This window comes from Rhinatrema bivittatum, chromosome 6 (assembly GCF_901001135.1).
Source record: "Rhinatrema bivittatum chromosome 6, aRhiBiv1.1, whole genome shotgun sequence".
Lineage (NCBI taxonomy): Eukaryota > Metazoa > Chordata > Amphibia > Gymnophiona > Rhinatrematidae > Rhinatrema > Rhinatrema bivittatum.
In genome coordinates this window covers 344,061,793-344,079,446 of record NC_042620.1, presented here as the reverse complement: position 1 = coordinate 344,079,446, position 17,654 = coordinate 344,061,793, and the positions used below count along the sequence as shown (strand labels likewise).

Below are 17,654 nucleotides of genomic sequence, written 5' to 3'. Positions count from 1 at the left end.
GCAATGCTGGAGTTACATCAAAAGCATCAAGGCTGGAGAAAATTGGATCCAAGTTGGCACCTAGTATGGTGGCGGCATGAGCTGTGTCCAGTTTTGCCTCTGTAATTTTCTTCTTTCTGATGTTCTATACCCGGTGAAAACGGCGGGCCAAGGAGAGGAATGGCCCCGTGTCCGAAGGTCCTGTTTTTGGTCCGATGGACAGCCACATCCTCAAGGGTAGTTTGTCAGGTGAGTGGCCCATGGATCGAGAAGCAGGAGAAGATGTGAATGCCTCCCCTCCAGGCATGTCTGTTTCACCTGCAAACCCATCTGCTGCTAGGGACCCGGATGTGCTGTTGGGAGAGGTGAGTGCCGATTATGCCGGAGCCCCGCGACCTGATACGAGGTCAGCATTTCTCAGAGAAACAGCAGCATTAACAGCATCTGCAGGTGAATAACCGGCAGGAGTACCAGCAGATTCATCGACGGAGGGTTTAGTCTAACTACCAAGAGAAGGGGGTTACCCTCACCAAATGTGAATTTGCTAAACTTCATTTTGAGTTGGTAAGACTGAATCTTATAACTATGGACACTATATGGGAAGCTAAAGAGACTTTAGGATCCTCTGTTACAGCTCAATTGAAAATATTTCTGGATAAAGAGCAGGACTGAGAGAGATTATCTTTAGAATTTTCTAATACTTCGATTATAAAATCTGTGAATGTTATAAAAGCTGATATTCAGGGTTTAAAAAAGAATCAAGAAGAATTATTTAAAGAAAATCAGAGCTTGCAATCTAAGATGGAAAATATTATCTGTGGTAAGAATTTAAGATTAATCAATTTTCCTAAACTCCCACAATATACAGCCAAGAATATGTTTAAGAGATATTTGATGGAAATTCTAAAAGTTCCTGAACAAGCAATGATCGAGGGGTTAAAGGGGCACTTAGAGAAGAAAAGGCCATCGTGGAAAGATTAAATGATTTCTTTGCTTCGGTGTTTACTGAAGAGGCTATTGGGGAGGTACCCGTAATGGAGAAGGTTTTCATTGGTAATGATTCAGATGGACTGAATCAAATCACGGTGAACCTAGAAGATGTGGTAGACCTTATTGACAAACTGAAGAGTAGTAAATCACCTGGACCGGATGGTATACACCCCAGAGTTCTGAAGGAACTAAAAAATGAAATTTCAGACCTATTAGTAAAAATTTGTAACTTATCATTAAAATTATCCATTGTACCTGAAGACTGGAGGATAGCAAATGTAACCCCAATATTTAAAAAGGGCTCCAGGGGCGATCCGGGAAACTACAGACCGCTTAGCCTGACTTCAGTGCCAGGAAAAATAATGGAAAGTGTTCTAAACATCAAAATCACAGAACTTATAGAAAGATATGGTTTAATGGAACAAAGTCAGCATGGCTTTACCCAAGGCAAGTATTGCCTCACAAATCTGCTTCACTTTTTTGAAGGAGTTAATAAACATGCGGATAAAGGTGAACCGGTAGATGTAGTATACTTGGATTTTCAGAAGGCATTTGACAAAGTTCCTCATGAGAGGCTTCTAGGAAAAGTAAAAAGTCATGGGATAGGTGGCGATGTCTTTTCATGGATTACCAACTGGCTAAAAGACAGGAAACAGAGAGGAGGATTAAATGGACAATTTTGTCAGTGGAAGGGAGTGGTCAGTGGAGTGCCTCAGGGATCTGTATTGGGACCCTTACTTTTTAATATATTTATAAATGATCTAGAAAGAAATACAACGAGTGAGATAATCAAATTTGCAGATGACACAAAATTGTTCAGAGTAGTTAAATCACAAGCAGATTGTCATAAATTGCAGGAAGACCTTGTGAGACTGGAAAATTGGGCATCCAAATGGCAGATGAAATTTAATGTGGATAAGTGCAAGGTGATGCATATAGGGAAAAATAACCCATGCTATAATTACACAATGTTGGGTTCCATATTAGGTGCTACAACCCAAGAAAGGGATCTAGGCGTCATAGTGGATAACACATTGAAATCGTCGGTTCAGTGTGCTGCGGCAGTCAAAAAAGCAAACTGAATGTTGGGAATTATTAGAAAGGGAATGGTGAATAAAACAGAAAATGTCATAATACCTCTGTATCGCTCCATGGTTTTTAATTTATTTATTTATATTTTTCTATACCGGCATTCACGGAGTTCGTATCATGTCGGTTTACATAAAACAAGGGGTGAGAAATACATTATAACGTAAATAAATAATAACATAAGAGTATACATTAAAAAGTAAAACAAGTGTATGGAAGAAAAAGTTACAATAAAACGGGGGTCATTCTAACTGGGATTAGAGTTAGAGGAAAGATAAAAGGTTTAACAAGAAGTAAAACATTGTAATGATTGGTAGATATTGACTGTTTCAGTTTAAGAGGAAATGTTCAGTAATGCTGCATTTGATGGTAGTGAATCTTTAAGGGTCCGGAAATGCTTTCATGAACAGCCATGTTTTCAGTCTTTTCCTGAAGGTTGGAAGACATGGTTCCTGTCTTAGTTCTAGGGGGATGGAGTTCCACAGTGGGGGACCTGCTGTGGAGAAGGCCCGATCTCTCAATGTTATATGTTGGGTGGTATTGTTGTGTGGTACCTGTAGATATTCTCTATATGCTTCTCTGATGGGTCTGTTGGAGGAGTGTTTTTTAAGAGCTATTTGTAGATGGAGTGGAGCCAGTCCATGGATATTCTTGTAGATTGTGGTGAGGGATTTATGAATTATTCTGTAGTGGATTGGTAACCAGTGTAGGTCTTTAAGGACTGGTGTAATGTGATCTCTTCTTCTTTTGTTTGTTAGAATTCTTGCTGCGGTGTTCTGTATCATTTGGAGCGGTTTAGTATGTGATGATGGGAGGCCTAGTAGGATCGAGTTGCAGTAATCAATTTTTGCAAATATTATTGCTTGGAGCACTGTTCTATAATCATGGAAGTGAAATAGGGGTTTTATTCTTTTTAATACGTGCAGTTTGTGGAAGCAGTCTTTGGTTGTTTGGTTGATAAACGATTTCAAATTTAGCCGGTTGTCTATGGAGACTCCTAAATCTCTTACTTTTGAGGTTTGCAAGTTGGCTGGCGGGTTTGTAGTGATTTTGCAATTATCTGGAGAGATTAGAATGAATTCACTTTTTGATTGGTTTAGGATTAGATTTAAGCTGGATAAGAGCTCGTTAATTTCTTGAAAGCAATTTTCCCAAAGTTCTAGCGCTTTAGTGATGGATTCTTTGATGGGGATCACAATCTGGACGTCGTCGGCAAATATGAAGTGTTTTAGGTTCAATTTGTTTAGCAGTTGGCAAAGTGGGAGAAGGTATAAGTTGAAAAGTGTTGGTGAGAGAGAGGAACCCTGAGGAACTCCTTGTGATGATGGGTATCTGGAGGATTCTTTGTTGTGGATTTTAACTTTGAAACCTCTGTTTTCTAGGAATGTTTTGAACCATGTTAGTGCTGATCCTGCAATACCAATGTTCGCTAGTTGATTTAGTAATATGGCATGGTTCACAGTATCGAACGCTGCCGATAGATCCAATAAGATCAGTAGGAAGGCCTGTCCTTTATCGAGGCCCAAAATAATGTAGTCAGTCAGTGAGATGAGAAGGGATTCGGTGCTTGAGGCTTTTCTAAAACCGAATTGAGTGGGAAAAAGAATTTTGTGTTCTTCTATGTAATCTGCTAGTTGTGTGTTAACTAGTTTCTCCATCACCTTGGCAATGAAAGGCAGATTTGAGATTGGACGGAAGTTGTTAGGATCTTTGGGGTCCAAGTTAGGCTTCTTAAGTAGCGGTTTGATGGATGCTATTTTGAGGTCGTCTGGGTAGAAACCCTGGATGAATGAGCAGTTTATAATGTCTGCTAGGGTTTTGGTTATGGTGTCTGGGATTAGCAGTAGTAATTTAGATGGAATCTGGTCTAGTGGATGCGATGAGGGTTTCATTTTTTTAAGAAGTGTTTGGATCTCTGAGGAAGAGGTGAGTTCAAGAGATTGGAGGGAGATGTCTTTATTATGAAGAATGTAATTGCTGGTTGGTGTGCCGGTATTATGCTTTAATTGTGTTAGTAGGTTCGTGATTTTCTTACTGAAGAAGAGTGCCAGCTCATCAGCTTTTGTTTGAGCTTGGTTAGGTGGTATGTCAGGAGGGTTTGCCTGAGTTAGATTGGAGACAAATGTGAATAGCGCTTTGGAATCGAATATAATGTTATGAATCTTGTGTGCATAGAAGTCCCTTTTTGTTTTTAAAGTGGAGCTCTTGTATGATTGGAGGGCGAGTTTGTATGTAGAAAGTGTGGAGGGGGAAGGGGCTTTACGCCATTTACTTTCTTTTTGACGCAGGTCAAGTTTGAGGTTTTTAAGTTCATTTGTAAACCATGGCTGCCTTTTTGACGCACCTTGTTTGACTTTTTTTGTTATCCACGGACATAGTTTGCCACTGTTTCTGTTATGGAGGACCAGGAATTAACGGCTGCATTAGGTGATGTGAAGTCCATGTGTGAAAGTTCCGTGATTAGATGATTGCTGAGTTCATCAGAGGCGCATACTTTTCTGTAGAGAAATGATTGTTGAGGGGCGTGATTTTTGTTCATTTGGGTCATTGAGAAGGTGGTGGAGATTAAAGAGTGGTCTGACCAGGGAACTTTTTTGTAAGTGGGATGTACTGAATGTGTTATACCTGAGTTCACAAAGATAAGGTCCAGTGTGTGACCTGCCTTGTGGGTAGGTTCATTGATTATTTGTTTGAATCCCATTGCAGACATGGCTGTAAGAATGGTTTCACAGCTGGTTGAGAGTGTGGGGTTATCAACGTGCAAGTTGAAATCTCCTAGGATTATCGTTGGGAAGTCTGGTTTTAGATAAGATGCTAAGATTTCTAGGAAGGGTGATGGGTCTGTTTCTAGAAGTCCTGGAGGGGCATATATTAGAAGGATTTGTAGTGAGTCTGATTTGAAGAGACCTGTTTCCAATTTCGAGTCAGATTTGATTGGGTGATGAGTGAATCTAAGATCTTTCTTAGCTGCTAAGAGAATGCCCCCACCCCTTTTTTTCTGTCGTGGGATTGAGAAAAAGTAGTATGTCTGAGTAGGTAGTTGATTAATTAAAGCTATATCTGTAGATTTAAAATGGTGAGACCGCACCTTGAATACTGTGTACAATTCTGGTCGCCGCATCTCAAAAAAGATATAATTCGGATAATAGAAAGACTAGGGGGCACTCCATGAAGTTAGCATGGGGCACATTTAAAACTAATCGGAGAAAGTTCTTTTTTACTCAACGCACAATTAAACTCTGGAATTTGTTGCCAGAGGATGTGGTTAGTGCAGTTAGTATAGCTGCATGGAGCGGCAGTAGCCACAGAGGCATTCACGGAGCGGGATGCCAGTGGCCAGTGGTAGGTGTTCCACCTTCATGGAGCAGAAGGATGGAGGGCTGTCATCTTCCAATTAAATTAAAAAACAAACAAAAAAACAGGGATGGGATCCATCAGGTCTAGAGGACGCATATAAAGAGCAGGTAGTAAAACACTGCACGGAGTGGCAGTAGCCACAGAGGCATTCACGGAGCGGGATGCCAGTGGCCAGTGGTAGGTGTCCACCTTCACGGAGCGGAAGGATGAAGGGCAGCCATCTCCCAATTAAAAAAAAAAAAAAGAAGAAAAAAAACAGGGATGGGTTCATGGGCTATAGGTATTACCAATTATTAGGCTTTTCAATATTTGATGATAGTTAATGTGACTTTCAAGGCATACTTCACTTTCAATGCATATCCAGCATAGCTCCCTGCTTCAACGACAGGGGAGAAGAAAAACTAATACTTCACACATATCCAGCATTGCCCTCTGCTTCATGGCAGAGAGCTATGCTGCCGCTTACCCAACTAATCAAACTTAACATTTCACTTGGAAGCAGCTCCATCACTGCTCTCTACATTAATAGTGGGGGTGAAAGGGAATTAGGACATAAGGTTACTAAGAGCCAAGAGAAACAGATAAGTATGAGAAAAAATAAGTTTGAAGCTTGCTGGGCAGACTGGATGGACCGACTGGTCTTCTTCTGCCGTCATTTCTATGTTTCTATGTTTCTATGTAAGCTGTGTTTAAAAAAGGATTGGATAAGTTCTTGGAGGAGAAGTCCATTACCTGCTATTAAGTTCACCAAGAGAATAGACACTGACATTAGCAATGGTAACATGGAATAGGCTTAGTTTTTGGGTACTTGCCAGATTCTTATGGCCTGGATTGGCCACTGTTGGAAACAGGATGCTGGGCTTGATGGACCCTTGGTCTGATCCAGTATGGCATTTTCTTATGTTCCTATCTCAAAGGCTTATTATTTACCTTTGATGAAAAAAGGGCAAGAAGTTGTTGTGGGCTCACAGAATATGGATGCTCTGATGCCTCCCAATCTTAATGTTTCCCAATTATTGAAAACATCAGATTCAGATTTAACTGAACATGCCACTATGCTTGTTACATTTGTCTTGGAACCTGACTGGGACTGGGTACTTTGTTCTTTAAACATTGTCAAGACTGGTTTTCCCCATTGTGTTTCTATTTATTTATTTTTATATGACGACATTCGATTTGACATATCACATTGGTTTACAAGGAAACAAGTGGTGCAGGAAACGACAACATTTTCTGTTGTTTTTACAGATAAACATGGAATTAACTTTGGATGAACTGAACAAGTTAACAGGAACTTGAGAAAGTTAACAGAGGAAACATGGAAATAACTTTAGATGAACTAAACACGTTAACAAGTTATAAGGTGTAAGTGGGCGCTAAACTGAGGTGTATAAGGAGAAAGGTCATTTATCATTACAAGAATTGACATGGAGTTTCGTCATAACAAGAATTATCATAGAGTTTCAGGAGGGAGTAGTCATAGATTTTTGTGGGTAGGCAATAAGTTCTTTCTCATTGGGTCTGTGATTAGTGGGCGATTTTGGTCGGTGCCATGTTATTGCTGTAAAGGCTTTTTGAAAGAGCCAAGTTTTTAGGTTTTTCTTGAATGTTTGGGCCGTTGGTTCTGTTCTTAGCTCGGTTGGAAGCTTGATCCATAGGGCAGATCCTGCCAGTGAGGGTGCACATTCCTTTGTTGACTTCCGGTGTGCCACCTTCGGAGAGGGGATTGGAAGAACTAATAGTGTTTGTGGAGCAAAGGTTCCTTTGTGGGATGTGAAAGTGTATGGAAGCATTCAGCCAGTCAGACTTGTCATTGTGAAGAATTTTGTGTATGAGGCTTAATGGGTAAATGCTTGGTTCATCTGGCCTAAGGATCCCATTTTCCAAAACATTTCTTCCCAGTCTTTTGAAAAACAGACCTTACATTACTAAAGCAGGGTTTAAGCATTCTTTTCTAGATAACAAATACACAATGTAATCATAGTAAAATACTCCAGCGGAGAAAGAAACTTGCTTTCAACAGTCTAGGCAACATTGACAACAGTACAACTCACCTGTTGAGAGAACCCGCAAAAGAACTGGTACAGAAATTGGGGTAAAATGAAGCACAGGTTCTGGAAGGTTGAAAGAAAAGTTACTGCAGGCAAGAAACCCCTTAAATCTCAGTTTTATCACCTTTTAATTCTGTCTTACATTGACATCTACCTGATAATGGTTGAAAGTTCCCTCCATGCAAAGAGGGCACCATTGCTTACAGCAGTTGGTTTAACCCTGATGAAATCTTTCCCCTAACTGTTCTCCATCATGCCGAGCATTGGTATAAACATAGCACTGGTTAAGACACTACCAATGATCGTGGGGGGTTATATTTTTCCTTGTATATTGAAGTAAGGTTTTTTTTGTTTTTTTTTGTTTTTTTATAACCACCACATTTTATTGCATCACCATTTTGACAAGTAACAAAGTTAAAGCTGTTTTCAATGATGGACTGATAACTGCGCCCAGCGAAGGCCTTACTTACCTTGTAGAAGAAATACTGCACAAGGTGAGAAATTCTTACATAGTATAAATGCCCATGAGCAAGTATTAATTTCCGTAAGTGCTTAAACTTTGGGACAGCATAATCACTGCTTCTTGCTGCCTGGCGACCCTCCTTGCCCATTATACCTTCAAGAACAATAAGAAAAAAAAAAGGTTAGGCAAAGGAAAATTGGTTCTTACCTACTAATTTTCATTCCTGTAGTACCACGGATCAGTCCAGACTGCTGGGTTTTGCCACCCTTCCAGCAGATGGGAGACAGAGAAAAACTTGAAGGGCACTCCCTGTAAGTACGGTGCACCAGCTGCAGGCCCCTTCAGTATAAACAATATCAAAGCAGAAATTGATTTCTAACTAGAAACAGCAATCCAAATCCAATGGCTAGATCAAATCAAATACAAAAAACTATGTACAGATTAAGAGCACTGTGAAATCTTCGTTCTGCTATGCAGTCTGACAGTAAAATTGAAAGAAAAAAAGATTTGAATAGATTCGAAAAATGAAATAACTTCTACTCTGGGTGGACGTCTGGACTGATCCGTGGTACTACAGGAACGAAAATTAGCAGATAAGAACCAATTGTCCTTTCCCTGTACGTACCCGGATCAGTCCAGATGTACCCAAGCTGCCTTACATGGGGTGGGACCTAGAAAGCCCCGCTCGAAGCACACTGCTTCCAAAACTCTCGGAGTCAGGAGCCCTAACATCCAAACGGTAATGCTGAGGAAAAGTATGCAAAGATTTCCAAGTCGCCGCTCTACAGATTTCCTGGGGGGAGACCAACTGACTTTCTGCCCAGGATGCAGCCTGAGACTGAAGCGAATGAGCCTTAAGACTGTGTGGAACCACTTGCCAGTGACGTATGTACGCTGAAGCAATAGCTTCCTTTAACCACCGGGCAATGGTGACCATGGAAGCCGTTTGACTCTTCTTAGGATCGCTCCACAAGACAAAAAGATGATCAGGCAAACGAAATTAGTTAGTGACCACCAAGTAACGCAGAAGTACCTGCCTAACATCCAACCTCCTCAATTCACGAGCATGCAGAGAATCTTGATCCAAATCCGAAATGCAGGCAACTCAACCGATTGGTTCACGTGAAAAGCCGATACAACCTTAGGAAGAAAGGATGGCACTGTTTGCAGAGACGCCAGAGTCTGAAAACCTAAGAAAAGGTTCGCGACAAGATAGTGCTTGAATCTCACCCTCTGAGCTGAGCAGACAGCCACCAAAAACACCTTTTTGAGCGAATGTCCTTTAAAATAATGCGCTTGAGTGGTACAAAAGGAGGATCACACAACATTCGAAAGACAAAATTCAAACTCCAAGAGGGACAAACAGCCTGGAGAGGAGGATTCAAATGCTTTATACCTCTAAGAAAACGCACTACATCAGGAGGAGCCACTATGGACGCTCCTTTCACCTTTCCTCGTAAACAGCCTAAAGCCGCCACTTGAAACCCTTAGAGAACTGAAAGCTAGCCCCTTCGCCAAACCCTCTTGTAAGAAGGCTAGGATGTGACCTATCGAGGCGTGACTAGGAGAAAATTTCGATCTACTACACCAAGGATCAAAAACCTTCGAGACCCGGTCATACGCAAGAGAGGTCAATGTTTTGTGAGCCCACAAAAGAGTAGAAATTACTGTATCTGGATAACCCTTCTTTCTCAACTGCCTTCTCTCATAAGCCAAGTCGCTAGACAAAAGCGATCCACCTGGTCGAAAAATACTGGACCTTGCCTCAGTAGATTTGGAATATGACCCAGACGGAGTGGGCTGTCCACTGCTAGGTTGATGAGATCCGTGAACCACGGCCTCCGTGGCCACTCCGGAGCTACCAGGATCACCGTCCCAGGATGGGCCTCTATTCTTCTAAAGACCTTGCCCACCAGGGGCCAAGGAGGAAAGTCGTAGAGAGAATGCCATGGGACCACGGAAGGACAAGGGCATCCACTCCTTCTGCCCCGTGTTCTCTTCTGCAACTGAAGAAGCGAGGCACCTTGGCATTCATCAGAGTCGCCATTAAATCCAAGCGGGGAACTCCCCATTGATGAGTTAACTTGAATGCCTCTTCGGACAGCTCCCACTCTCCGGGATCCAGTCGCTGACGGCTCAGAAAATCTGCCTGAATGTTGTCTACCCCGGCAATGTGAGAAGCCACTAACCAGGCCAAATTTCACTCCGCCCAGGCCATGAGCTTGTCCACCTCCGAAGCAACTGGACGGCTCTTCGTTCCTCCTTGCCAGTTGATGTAAGCTACCATCGTCGCATTGTCGGACAGTACTCTCACCGACTGATAACGGATGAGAGGAAGGAATTTCCGCAAGGCCAATCATACTGCTCTTGTTTCCAGACAATTGATGGACCATTGCGCCTCCTGCAGTGTCCATTGGCCTTGCACTGCTTGAGATTGACAAACTGCCCCCCAACCAGAAAGACTGGCGTCCTTGTCACAATGATCCACTGAGAGACTTCTAGATCCACCCCTCGAGACAAGTCTTCAGGGATCAGCCACCAATCAAGACTAGACCTGGTGGGTTTCTGGAGCGGCAAGGGAATCTGGAACTCCTCTGAGTTGGGATCCCAATGTGAGAGCAACACCCTCTGCAATGGTCTCATATGAGCCAATCGTCTAGCGTAGACGGCATAGAACCAAGCACCTGCAAGTAATCCCAGACCCTGGGAACTGGCAGGGACAAGAGACGATGAACTTGATACGTCAGCTTGTCTATCCTCTCCTGCATAAGGAAGATCTTCCCGATCTGAGTATCGAACCATGCTCCCAAAAAATCCAGGACTTGGGTAGGACACAACTGGCTCTTGGTGGGATTGATGATCCACCCAAGAGACTGAAGGGTCTGCACCACTTTGGCAACTGCCATCTTGCATAGATCTTCTAACTTTGCTCAAATGAGCCAATCATCCAAGTAAGGATGAACCAGAATCCCTTCCTGCTGGAGAGCCGCAGACACCACCACCATCACCTTGGTAAAGGTGCAGGGAGCGGTAGCCAGCCCGAACAATAGGGCCTGAAACTGGTAATGTTTGCAGAGGACCATGAAACGTAGATACCGCTGATGGTCTTTTCGAATCACTATGTGCCAAGTATGTTTCCCGTTAAATCGAGAGAAGCTAAAAACTCTCCTCCTCCTCTGATGGAGGCGTTTACGGACCGTAGAGTTTCCATTCGAAAACAGGGCAATCGAAGAACTATGTTGACTTTCTTTAGGTCCAAAATTGGTCGGAAGGAACCCTCCTCCTTCTTTGGGATCACCGTTCCTGGGTCTAGCAGTTGACAAAGCGTTTGAGCCACCTGGCGTCGTTTCTCCAAGGACCCGCAGGGAGACACCAGAAACAGGTCATGCAAAGGACGAGCAAAATCTAATGAGTAACCTTGTTCTATGATGTTTAGAACCCAGTGGTCAGATGTGATTTTGACCTACTCCTCGTAAAATAGGGACAGCTGCCCTCCAACAATCGGAACAGAGGAATGGGTCGGCGCTATTTCATTGGGAGGACTAAGCTCCTGCTGCACCCGGAGCAACGCCGTCTCGGGAAGGCCTATGGCCGCGAAAGGAATGAGACCAAGACTGGGGCCTCCCTGATGGCTGCCTCTGGCCAAACGTGGATGGTCTAGACTGGCAAAACCAGTGCTGACCTCTAAAACGAAAACGGGAAGAACCGAAACCCCTGGAGGCTTTCGGCCTGCCCTCAGGGAGCTTGTACACCTTATTATCCCCCAAGAATTTAATGAGTTGCTACAAATCATCTCCAAAAAGGAATTTTCCCCTAAAAGGAAAAGCTCCCAACTGCAACTTGGATGAAACATTGGCCGACCCATTACGTAGCCACAAAAGTCTGCAGGCCGACACCGCGGAAGACATTGTGCTGGAAGACGTATGGAGGAGATCATACAAAGCATCAGCTCCATACACCACTGCTGCCTCCAAACAATCAGCCTGCTCTGCCTCTTCAGGGGAAAGTTCTCTGGCACTCAGGCACTGTTACATCCACCTGAGGCTCACGCGTTGCATCAAACTACTGAAAATGGTTGCCCTAACCCCAAGGGCTGACACCTCAAAGATTTTTTTGAGAAGAACTTCAAGTTTATGATCCTGGGGATTCTTAAGGGCCGCCGCCCCAACAACCAGAATAGTCGTATGCTTCATGACTACTGACATGGCCGCATCCACCTTAAGAACCTTAAGGGGATCCAGAGAGTCCTCCAGTAGTGGATACAACTTATCCACTGCTGGAGGCTAGCTGCCAAAGGCTAGCTTTTGGAGTATCCCACTCCCGGAACATAAGCTGAAGTAACATGGGATGAAACGGGAAAGTTCGAGCCAGGGGGGGGGGGGGGGGGGCGGAGACCAGTGTTATTGTTTGTAAGGTTTTGGGTGAACTCTTGGACACTGTAGCTGCTGACCATGTCCACGGGGGGAAGTCCCGTGAGGAGCCACAGGTCAGGCTCAGCTTTAGGACACACAATACAGATAGATCATTTATTTATTTATTTAAGGCTTTTTTTTTATACCGACTTTCTTGATACAGATCAAATCAACTCGGTTTACATCGAACTAAGCAGAACTATAACCAACAATTCAACAAGAGACATTTAGAAGGAGCATAAAAGTTACATTATAACAAGGTTGCCTTAACTGGGAGAAGGAAAAAAAGAGGGGGAGAACGAAAGATAAATTATTATATACAATAAATTACTATATACAATGGAGTATGGGATGGAGGCAGAGGCCAAACCTCATGATAAGTTGTGAGCAAAATTAGCGTTTGATTATTTACATAAGTGATATGATGATTCTAAATCAGACTGTAGAGCTAGTATCTGGGAAGGCTCGGCAGAATAGCCATTTTTTATTAACAGTATTGAGGAGCCACCAGAGGTAGTAGTAGTGAGCAGAGATGAAGCCCGGCTGGGCTTGTAGTCCCTCAGGGCTCTGGAACAGCGATCCCACAATGGCTGTGCTGCAGTGAAGAGAAACAGAGATAGTGAGTACAATCAAGTATATGCAGGGTTCTGGAATAGAGCCTCGTTGGTTGAGTACTCACACAGCAGATTCTCTCAGTAGGAATCACAAGAGCTGGAGTAGAGGCAGGCCCTCGAGGTGCGAGTTCCTGGTTCCAGGGAACAGCTCTGAGAGAAATATATGGAAACTCACTGATGGTGTAGGCAGCGGTATCTTCCAGGCAGCGAGTCCAGGAACATGGGCCCTCGAGGAGCAAGTACCGGTTCCAGACAGCGACCTGAAAGAGAAGAGAGGCCCCCGAGGAGCGGGTACCCCAAATAGAGTAAGTCCAATAATGGAGAGGCAGAGTAGCTAGGTACGGAGAACGAATCCCATCCATAAGGAGTTCACCGGTACAAATACCTGTTGCTAACTCGATTAGCTAGCAGTAGCATAGGCTTTTTGTATCCGGGATGCGTGACTTCACAGGGGGACGCCCCTGAGGTTCACGCCAAAGAAAGTATTTGAAGCAGGGCCGCGCGGTGCGCGTGCCCTAAGGCAGCTGGATAGCATGGCGGGAGGCAGCACCCAAGCCAGACCAGGGACGCCGGAGAGGATGGCAGGCAGACGCCGCAGCAGCCAAACGTCCATCAACCACGGGAGGAGTCGCCAGAGAGGTAAGGAGGGCGGAGTGGAGACATCGGGCAGCGACAGTCGTAACAACCAGAAAGTACTGGATCCACTGTATCCTGACCCCGGGGCGCCTGTGGGACCTGTATGCCCAGCTCCGGAAGAACATGTGGGATCATTGGCTCTAATTCATTCCTACAAAACAGCCTAAGGACCCAAGGATCATCCCCTTCCACAGTCGCCACACGCTCAGAATCATCGTCCGCATCAGTCTGAAGCGGATCCACCGGACCTGGACCTGATGCTCCCCGAACCACCTCAGGAGGATCCGCCCTAGGACCCTTCGCGGGGGGAGGGGGCCCAGCCACTGGCCAACCCGCAGTAGGATCCGGATCCCCAGCTGGCATAAGGCTAGCTGCCTTACGTATTAATAAGACAGTCTGCTGAAAAGGGTGGCTGGCCCTTTAAATTCTCCTGCGGGTGGTCCCTAAAGGCGCAGGAGAGGCTGGAAATGAGTCCCAGGAGAGACCCAGGGCTCCAATCGTGTGAAGACAGCTGTGGGGGGAGATCACCTCCCCCCTGCAGGGAACAGAGCAGGCCGTGCTCCATGAGGCAGCAACGGTTTACCCGCCCCACGGGACTGTGCTGCAGGCTTCTCCCTCCCACCGGCCACTGCTGCCGATGGGCCTTCTCCCCTGGGGATAACCTGGGAGCAGAGGTTCTCAAGGGAGAGCCGAGTTGCTGGCTCTCCGCAGGCACAACATGACGAGGCGCGCGGCATTGCCATGGTGCAGAGGAGGGGAAGTCTGAAAACTAACCTCCGGAGCCCGGGAGGCCAAAAAAGACCACTGTCTGCTGTTTTCCTTTTTTTTTCAGCATAGCGAAGAGACACACTCAGGCCTCACCAGAGTACAAAACTTTATTGTCTCTGGGCTAGGGGGGGAGGGACCGGCCCACCGGTAAATCCCCCCCGTTACTCACCGTTCTGCAGCTCCTGGAGTACTGGTTGCTAAAGCTAACTCCCGCCAAGCCTACCACCAAAGAGGGAAACTCAGATGAGGCTTCTCCTTGGGAGGCAACGTTCTCGTTTCCTTTTTTTTAAAGAACCAAAACTACCAGGACCGCAGGTTCTGCCACCTTCATCTGCCAGAGAAATACTGAAGGGGGCTGCAGCTGGTGCACCATACTTACAGGGGGTGCCCTTCAAGTTTTTCTCTGTCTCCATCTGCTGGAAGGGAGGCAAAACCCAGCAGTCTGAACTGATCCAGGTACATACAGGGAACTTGTGTTACCATGTTGATTCGGATGTGAGGTGGATCTGGTTGGAGAGACTGCAGTAGCATCAATTAAGCGCCTCTTTTCATCCATCCCATGTTTAGGTGACACCACATAAAACAGGTTTGATTTGTAAGCTTATTTACTGAACATCAAACAGCCTGGCCAGTGCAATCTCTTCAGTCTTCTAAATAAATATGTGCTTTTCCAGCTGTTAGCAACAAGTAATTGTGAAGCCTTCACATCAGGGTCTGTCCAAGTTGGAATCATGCTGCTAAGTCCCAATCCTTAAAAAAAAAAACAAAAAAAAACAAAAAAAAAAACAAAACCCCAAAAAACCCCGGAACAGAGCAGCAACAAAGTCAGCTGTGCTGAAGGCATACAGTTCCGATATTAACATAAGATGTAGCGCAGTTAACTTTAATAGGCCTCGTGCACCTAATTCCCAGCATTCCTCACTGAAAACTTGCTTGGGATCTTCTTTAGTACAGATGTTTTCCATGAAATGGAAGAAAAGGTCAATCAAAAAAGCTAAGGGCAACACCTTTTATTTGGATTAACTTGCTACATTTCTGACTAGCTTTTGGGAGCTCTGCTGCCTTCATCAGATCCAAGTGTTTCTATGTATTAAAGTAGTGTGGCTCCTATGCTGGTCCACTTGATCACATGACCCAAAAATGGTAAGAAATCCTTTCTAGTAAAGCTCTTTTGTATTTCTAAAATAGTTCAACAGTCTTCAGTTCCACACTGAGATAATGCATTATTGATTTCATTTATAATTTTTAGTGATATACTTTTAATGTTACATTTTGTATTTTAAGATGTTTTGATCTATAGTTTTATTTGTATTTTTAAGATGTACTTGGATCCATTGTTATTGTATTTTAGCTTATGTTGAGACAGATTTTATATTTTAGATGAACCGTTTTAAAAGTTACCCTTCTTTTATATGCAAATGTAGTAACTAACATTTGATTTATGTTGTAAACCGACGTGATATGTATCAACATGAATGCCGGTATACAAAAATCACTAAATAAAATAAAATAAATTATGGTCTCAATTTTGGGTATTTTTACAGCTTCAAAATAAGGAAAAAGAAAGGAACAAATCTGGCAGGGTGGAGACAAATATCTCCGAGCCAGTTAGAATATCTGTTTTACAATATGAGGAAAAAATGTCAAACTGAATAACTCCAGATATTCAAAAACTGTCAGCTCTAGGATGAGGAATGTGCCTGAACAGAAATGCCCCAGAATCCTCTGGTTTCGTAGCCTGCCTTGGCTGCATGAACTCTAAGTGACTTATTGAGAATGACTTGCAGAATTCCTAGGACATCTGGGCAGGCAGTCAAGCTGGCTCCATAAGGTGATGCCTAATCATAGGGTAACACAAAGCAGAAACCAACGGCGGGAACTTCAGGCTATCCTGTCACAATGAGGCAATATTCTCAGGAGAATCTGTAAACACAACTTCAGATGTGTTAATTGCCCTGACCAGCAAGATTCTAACAGAACAAAGGACTATCTAGAGTGATGGTAAATGGGCCCCACCTTGGAGAAATACTCAGGGGTAGCTAGGGATGATCTTATCATGCTGTTGACATGATAACCTATGTAAATTATTCTATAAGGCAGTTATGCACTCGAGAATCTTCTACCCTTGTATAAAGTGCATTTTATCTATAAAAGAAGGATCACTTCCTGTATACAATGAGATGCTGGTAGTCAGTTTGTCAGAGAAATGGCATTAGCATCTCCCAAGAATACTTATATTGTTCAATAAAAAATTATGCTTTCTACCAAAAAAGTGTACTTGTATCCCTGGCCAAAATGTTGCTATCCCGGTCGCCAGACTAGCGACCGGGCGCTTACCTCCGTGCCGAGGCCCCCGCTCGTGTCGCGCTCCGCCGGGGTTTCAGGCCTGTGCAGCCGCATGGCAGCGGCGTCTCCCTCGTGGAGACGCCGTCGAGGCCGATTCTAACTCCTCCCCCCTGCCGAGGTACGCGCGCGCACGAGGGGACAGCATTTGTAGGTCCAGCACCCGGAAGTGCTGAACCGCCCCTTTCCTGACGTCAGAGGCTGGCTGGCTATATAAACCAGCTTCAGTCTCTCTTACCTTGCCTTGCAACGAGGTCGCTCCTGTGAGTACTTAGTTGCTTCCCTGGATCCTGCCTTGCTCCGTTCCTGCTTGTTCCAGTCCTTGTTCCTGTGGTTCCTGCCGTGCTCCGTTCCTGTTTGTTCCAGTCCTTGTTCCTGTGGATCCGTTCCTGTTTGCTCCTGTCCTTGTTCCTGTGGTTCCGCTCCAGGTTTTCCAGCTTTTCGTCTTCAGCCAGCCTTGACCTTCGGACTTCTGCTTGACCCATCTTGTCTTCAGCCAGCCTTGACCTTCGGACTTCTGCTTGACCCATCTTGTCTTCAGCCAGCCCTGATCTTCGGACTTCTGCTTGACCCTTCTTGTCTTCAGCTAGCCCTGATCTTCGGACTTCTGCTTGACCCATCTTGTCTTCAGCCAGCCCTGATCTTCGGACTTCTGCTTGACCCTTCTTGTCTTCAGCCAGCCCAGACTACCGGACCTCCTAAGTCCCAGCGACCCGGACCCCTACGGGCTCCTCCTGGGGGGGTCTCGGGTTTCCAGGGCGAACACTTGCTCCTACCCGCCAGATCCGTACCGCCTCCCGGCTCCTTTTCCATCGTCTGGTTTCCACTATCCAGACAGCCGGGCCAAGGGTTCACTAAACAGACTTTTCATAACAGTTTGCAAGGCCATGGACCCGGCGGACACTTCCGGCCTGCAGGCCATTCCGGGAATGGCTCAAAGAATCCAGCAACA

General features: G+C 44.8%; 1 protein-coding gene across 4 annotated transcripts in view; it reads right to left on the bottom strand.

Moving 5' to 3' along the window:
- ATP11C (ATPase phospholipid transporting 11C) overlaps positions 1 to 17,654 on the bottom strand; it is a 365,103-nt gene that overhangs the window by 67,270 nt on the left and 280,179 nt on the right. For all 4 annotated transcript variants that reach the window (XM_029607769.1, XM_029607770.1, XM_029607772.1 and 1 more), the window contains 2 exons: positions 7,937 to 8,082; positions 7,470 to 7,529 (listed from right to left, as the gene is read on the bottom strand). In XM_029607769.1, the coding sequence (XP_029463629.1) occupies positions 7,470 to 7,529; positions 7,937 to 8,082 (206 nt within the window). The remainder of the gene's footprint in view (positions 1 to 7,469; positions 7,530 to 7,936; positions 8,083 to 17,654) is intronic.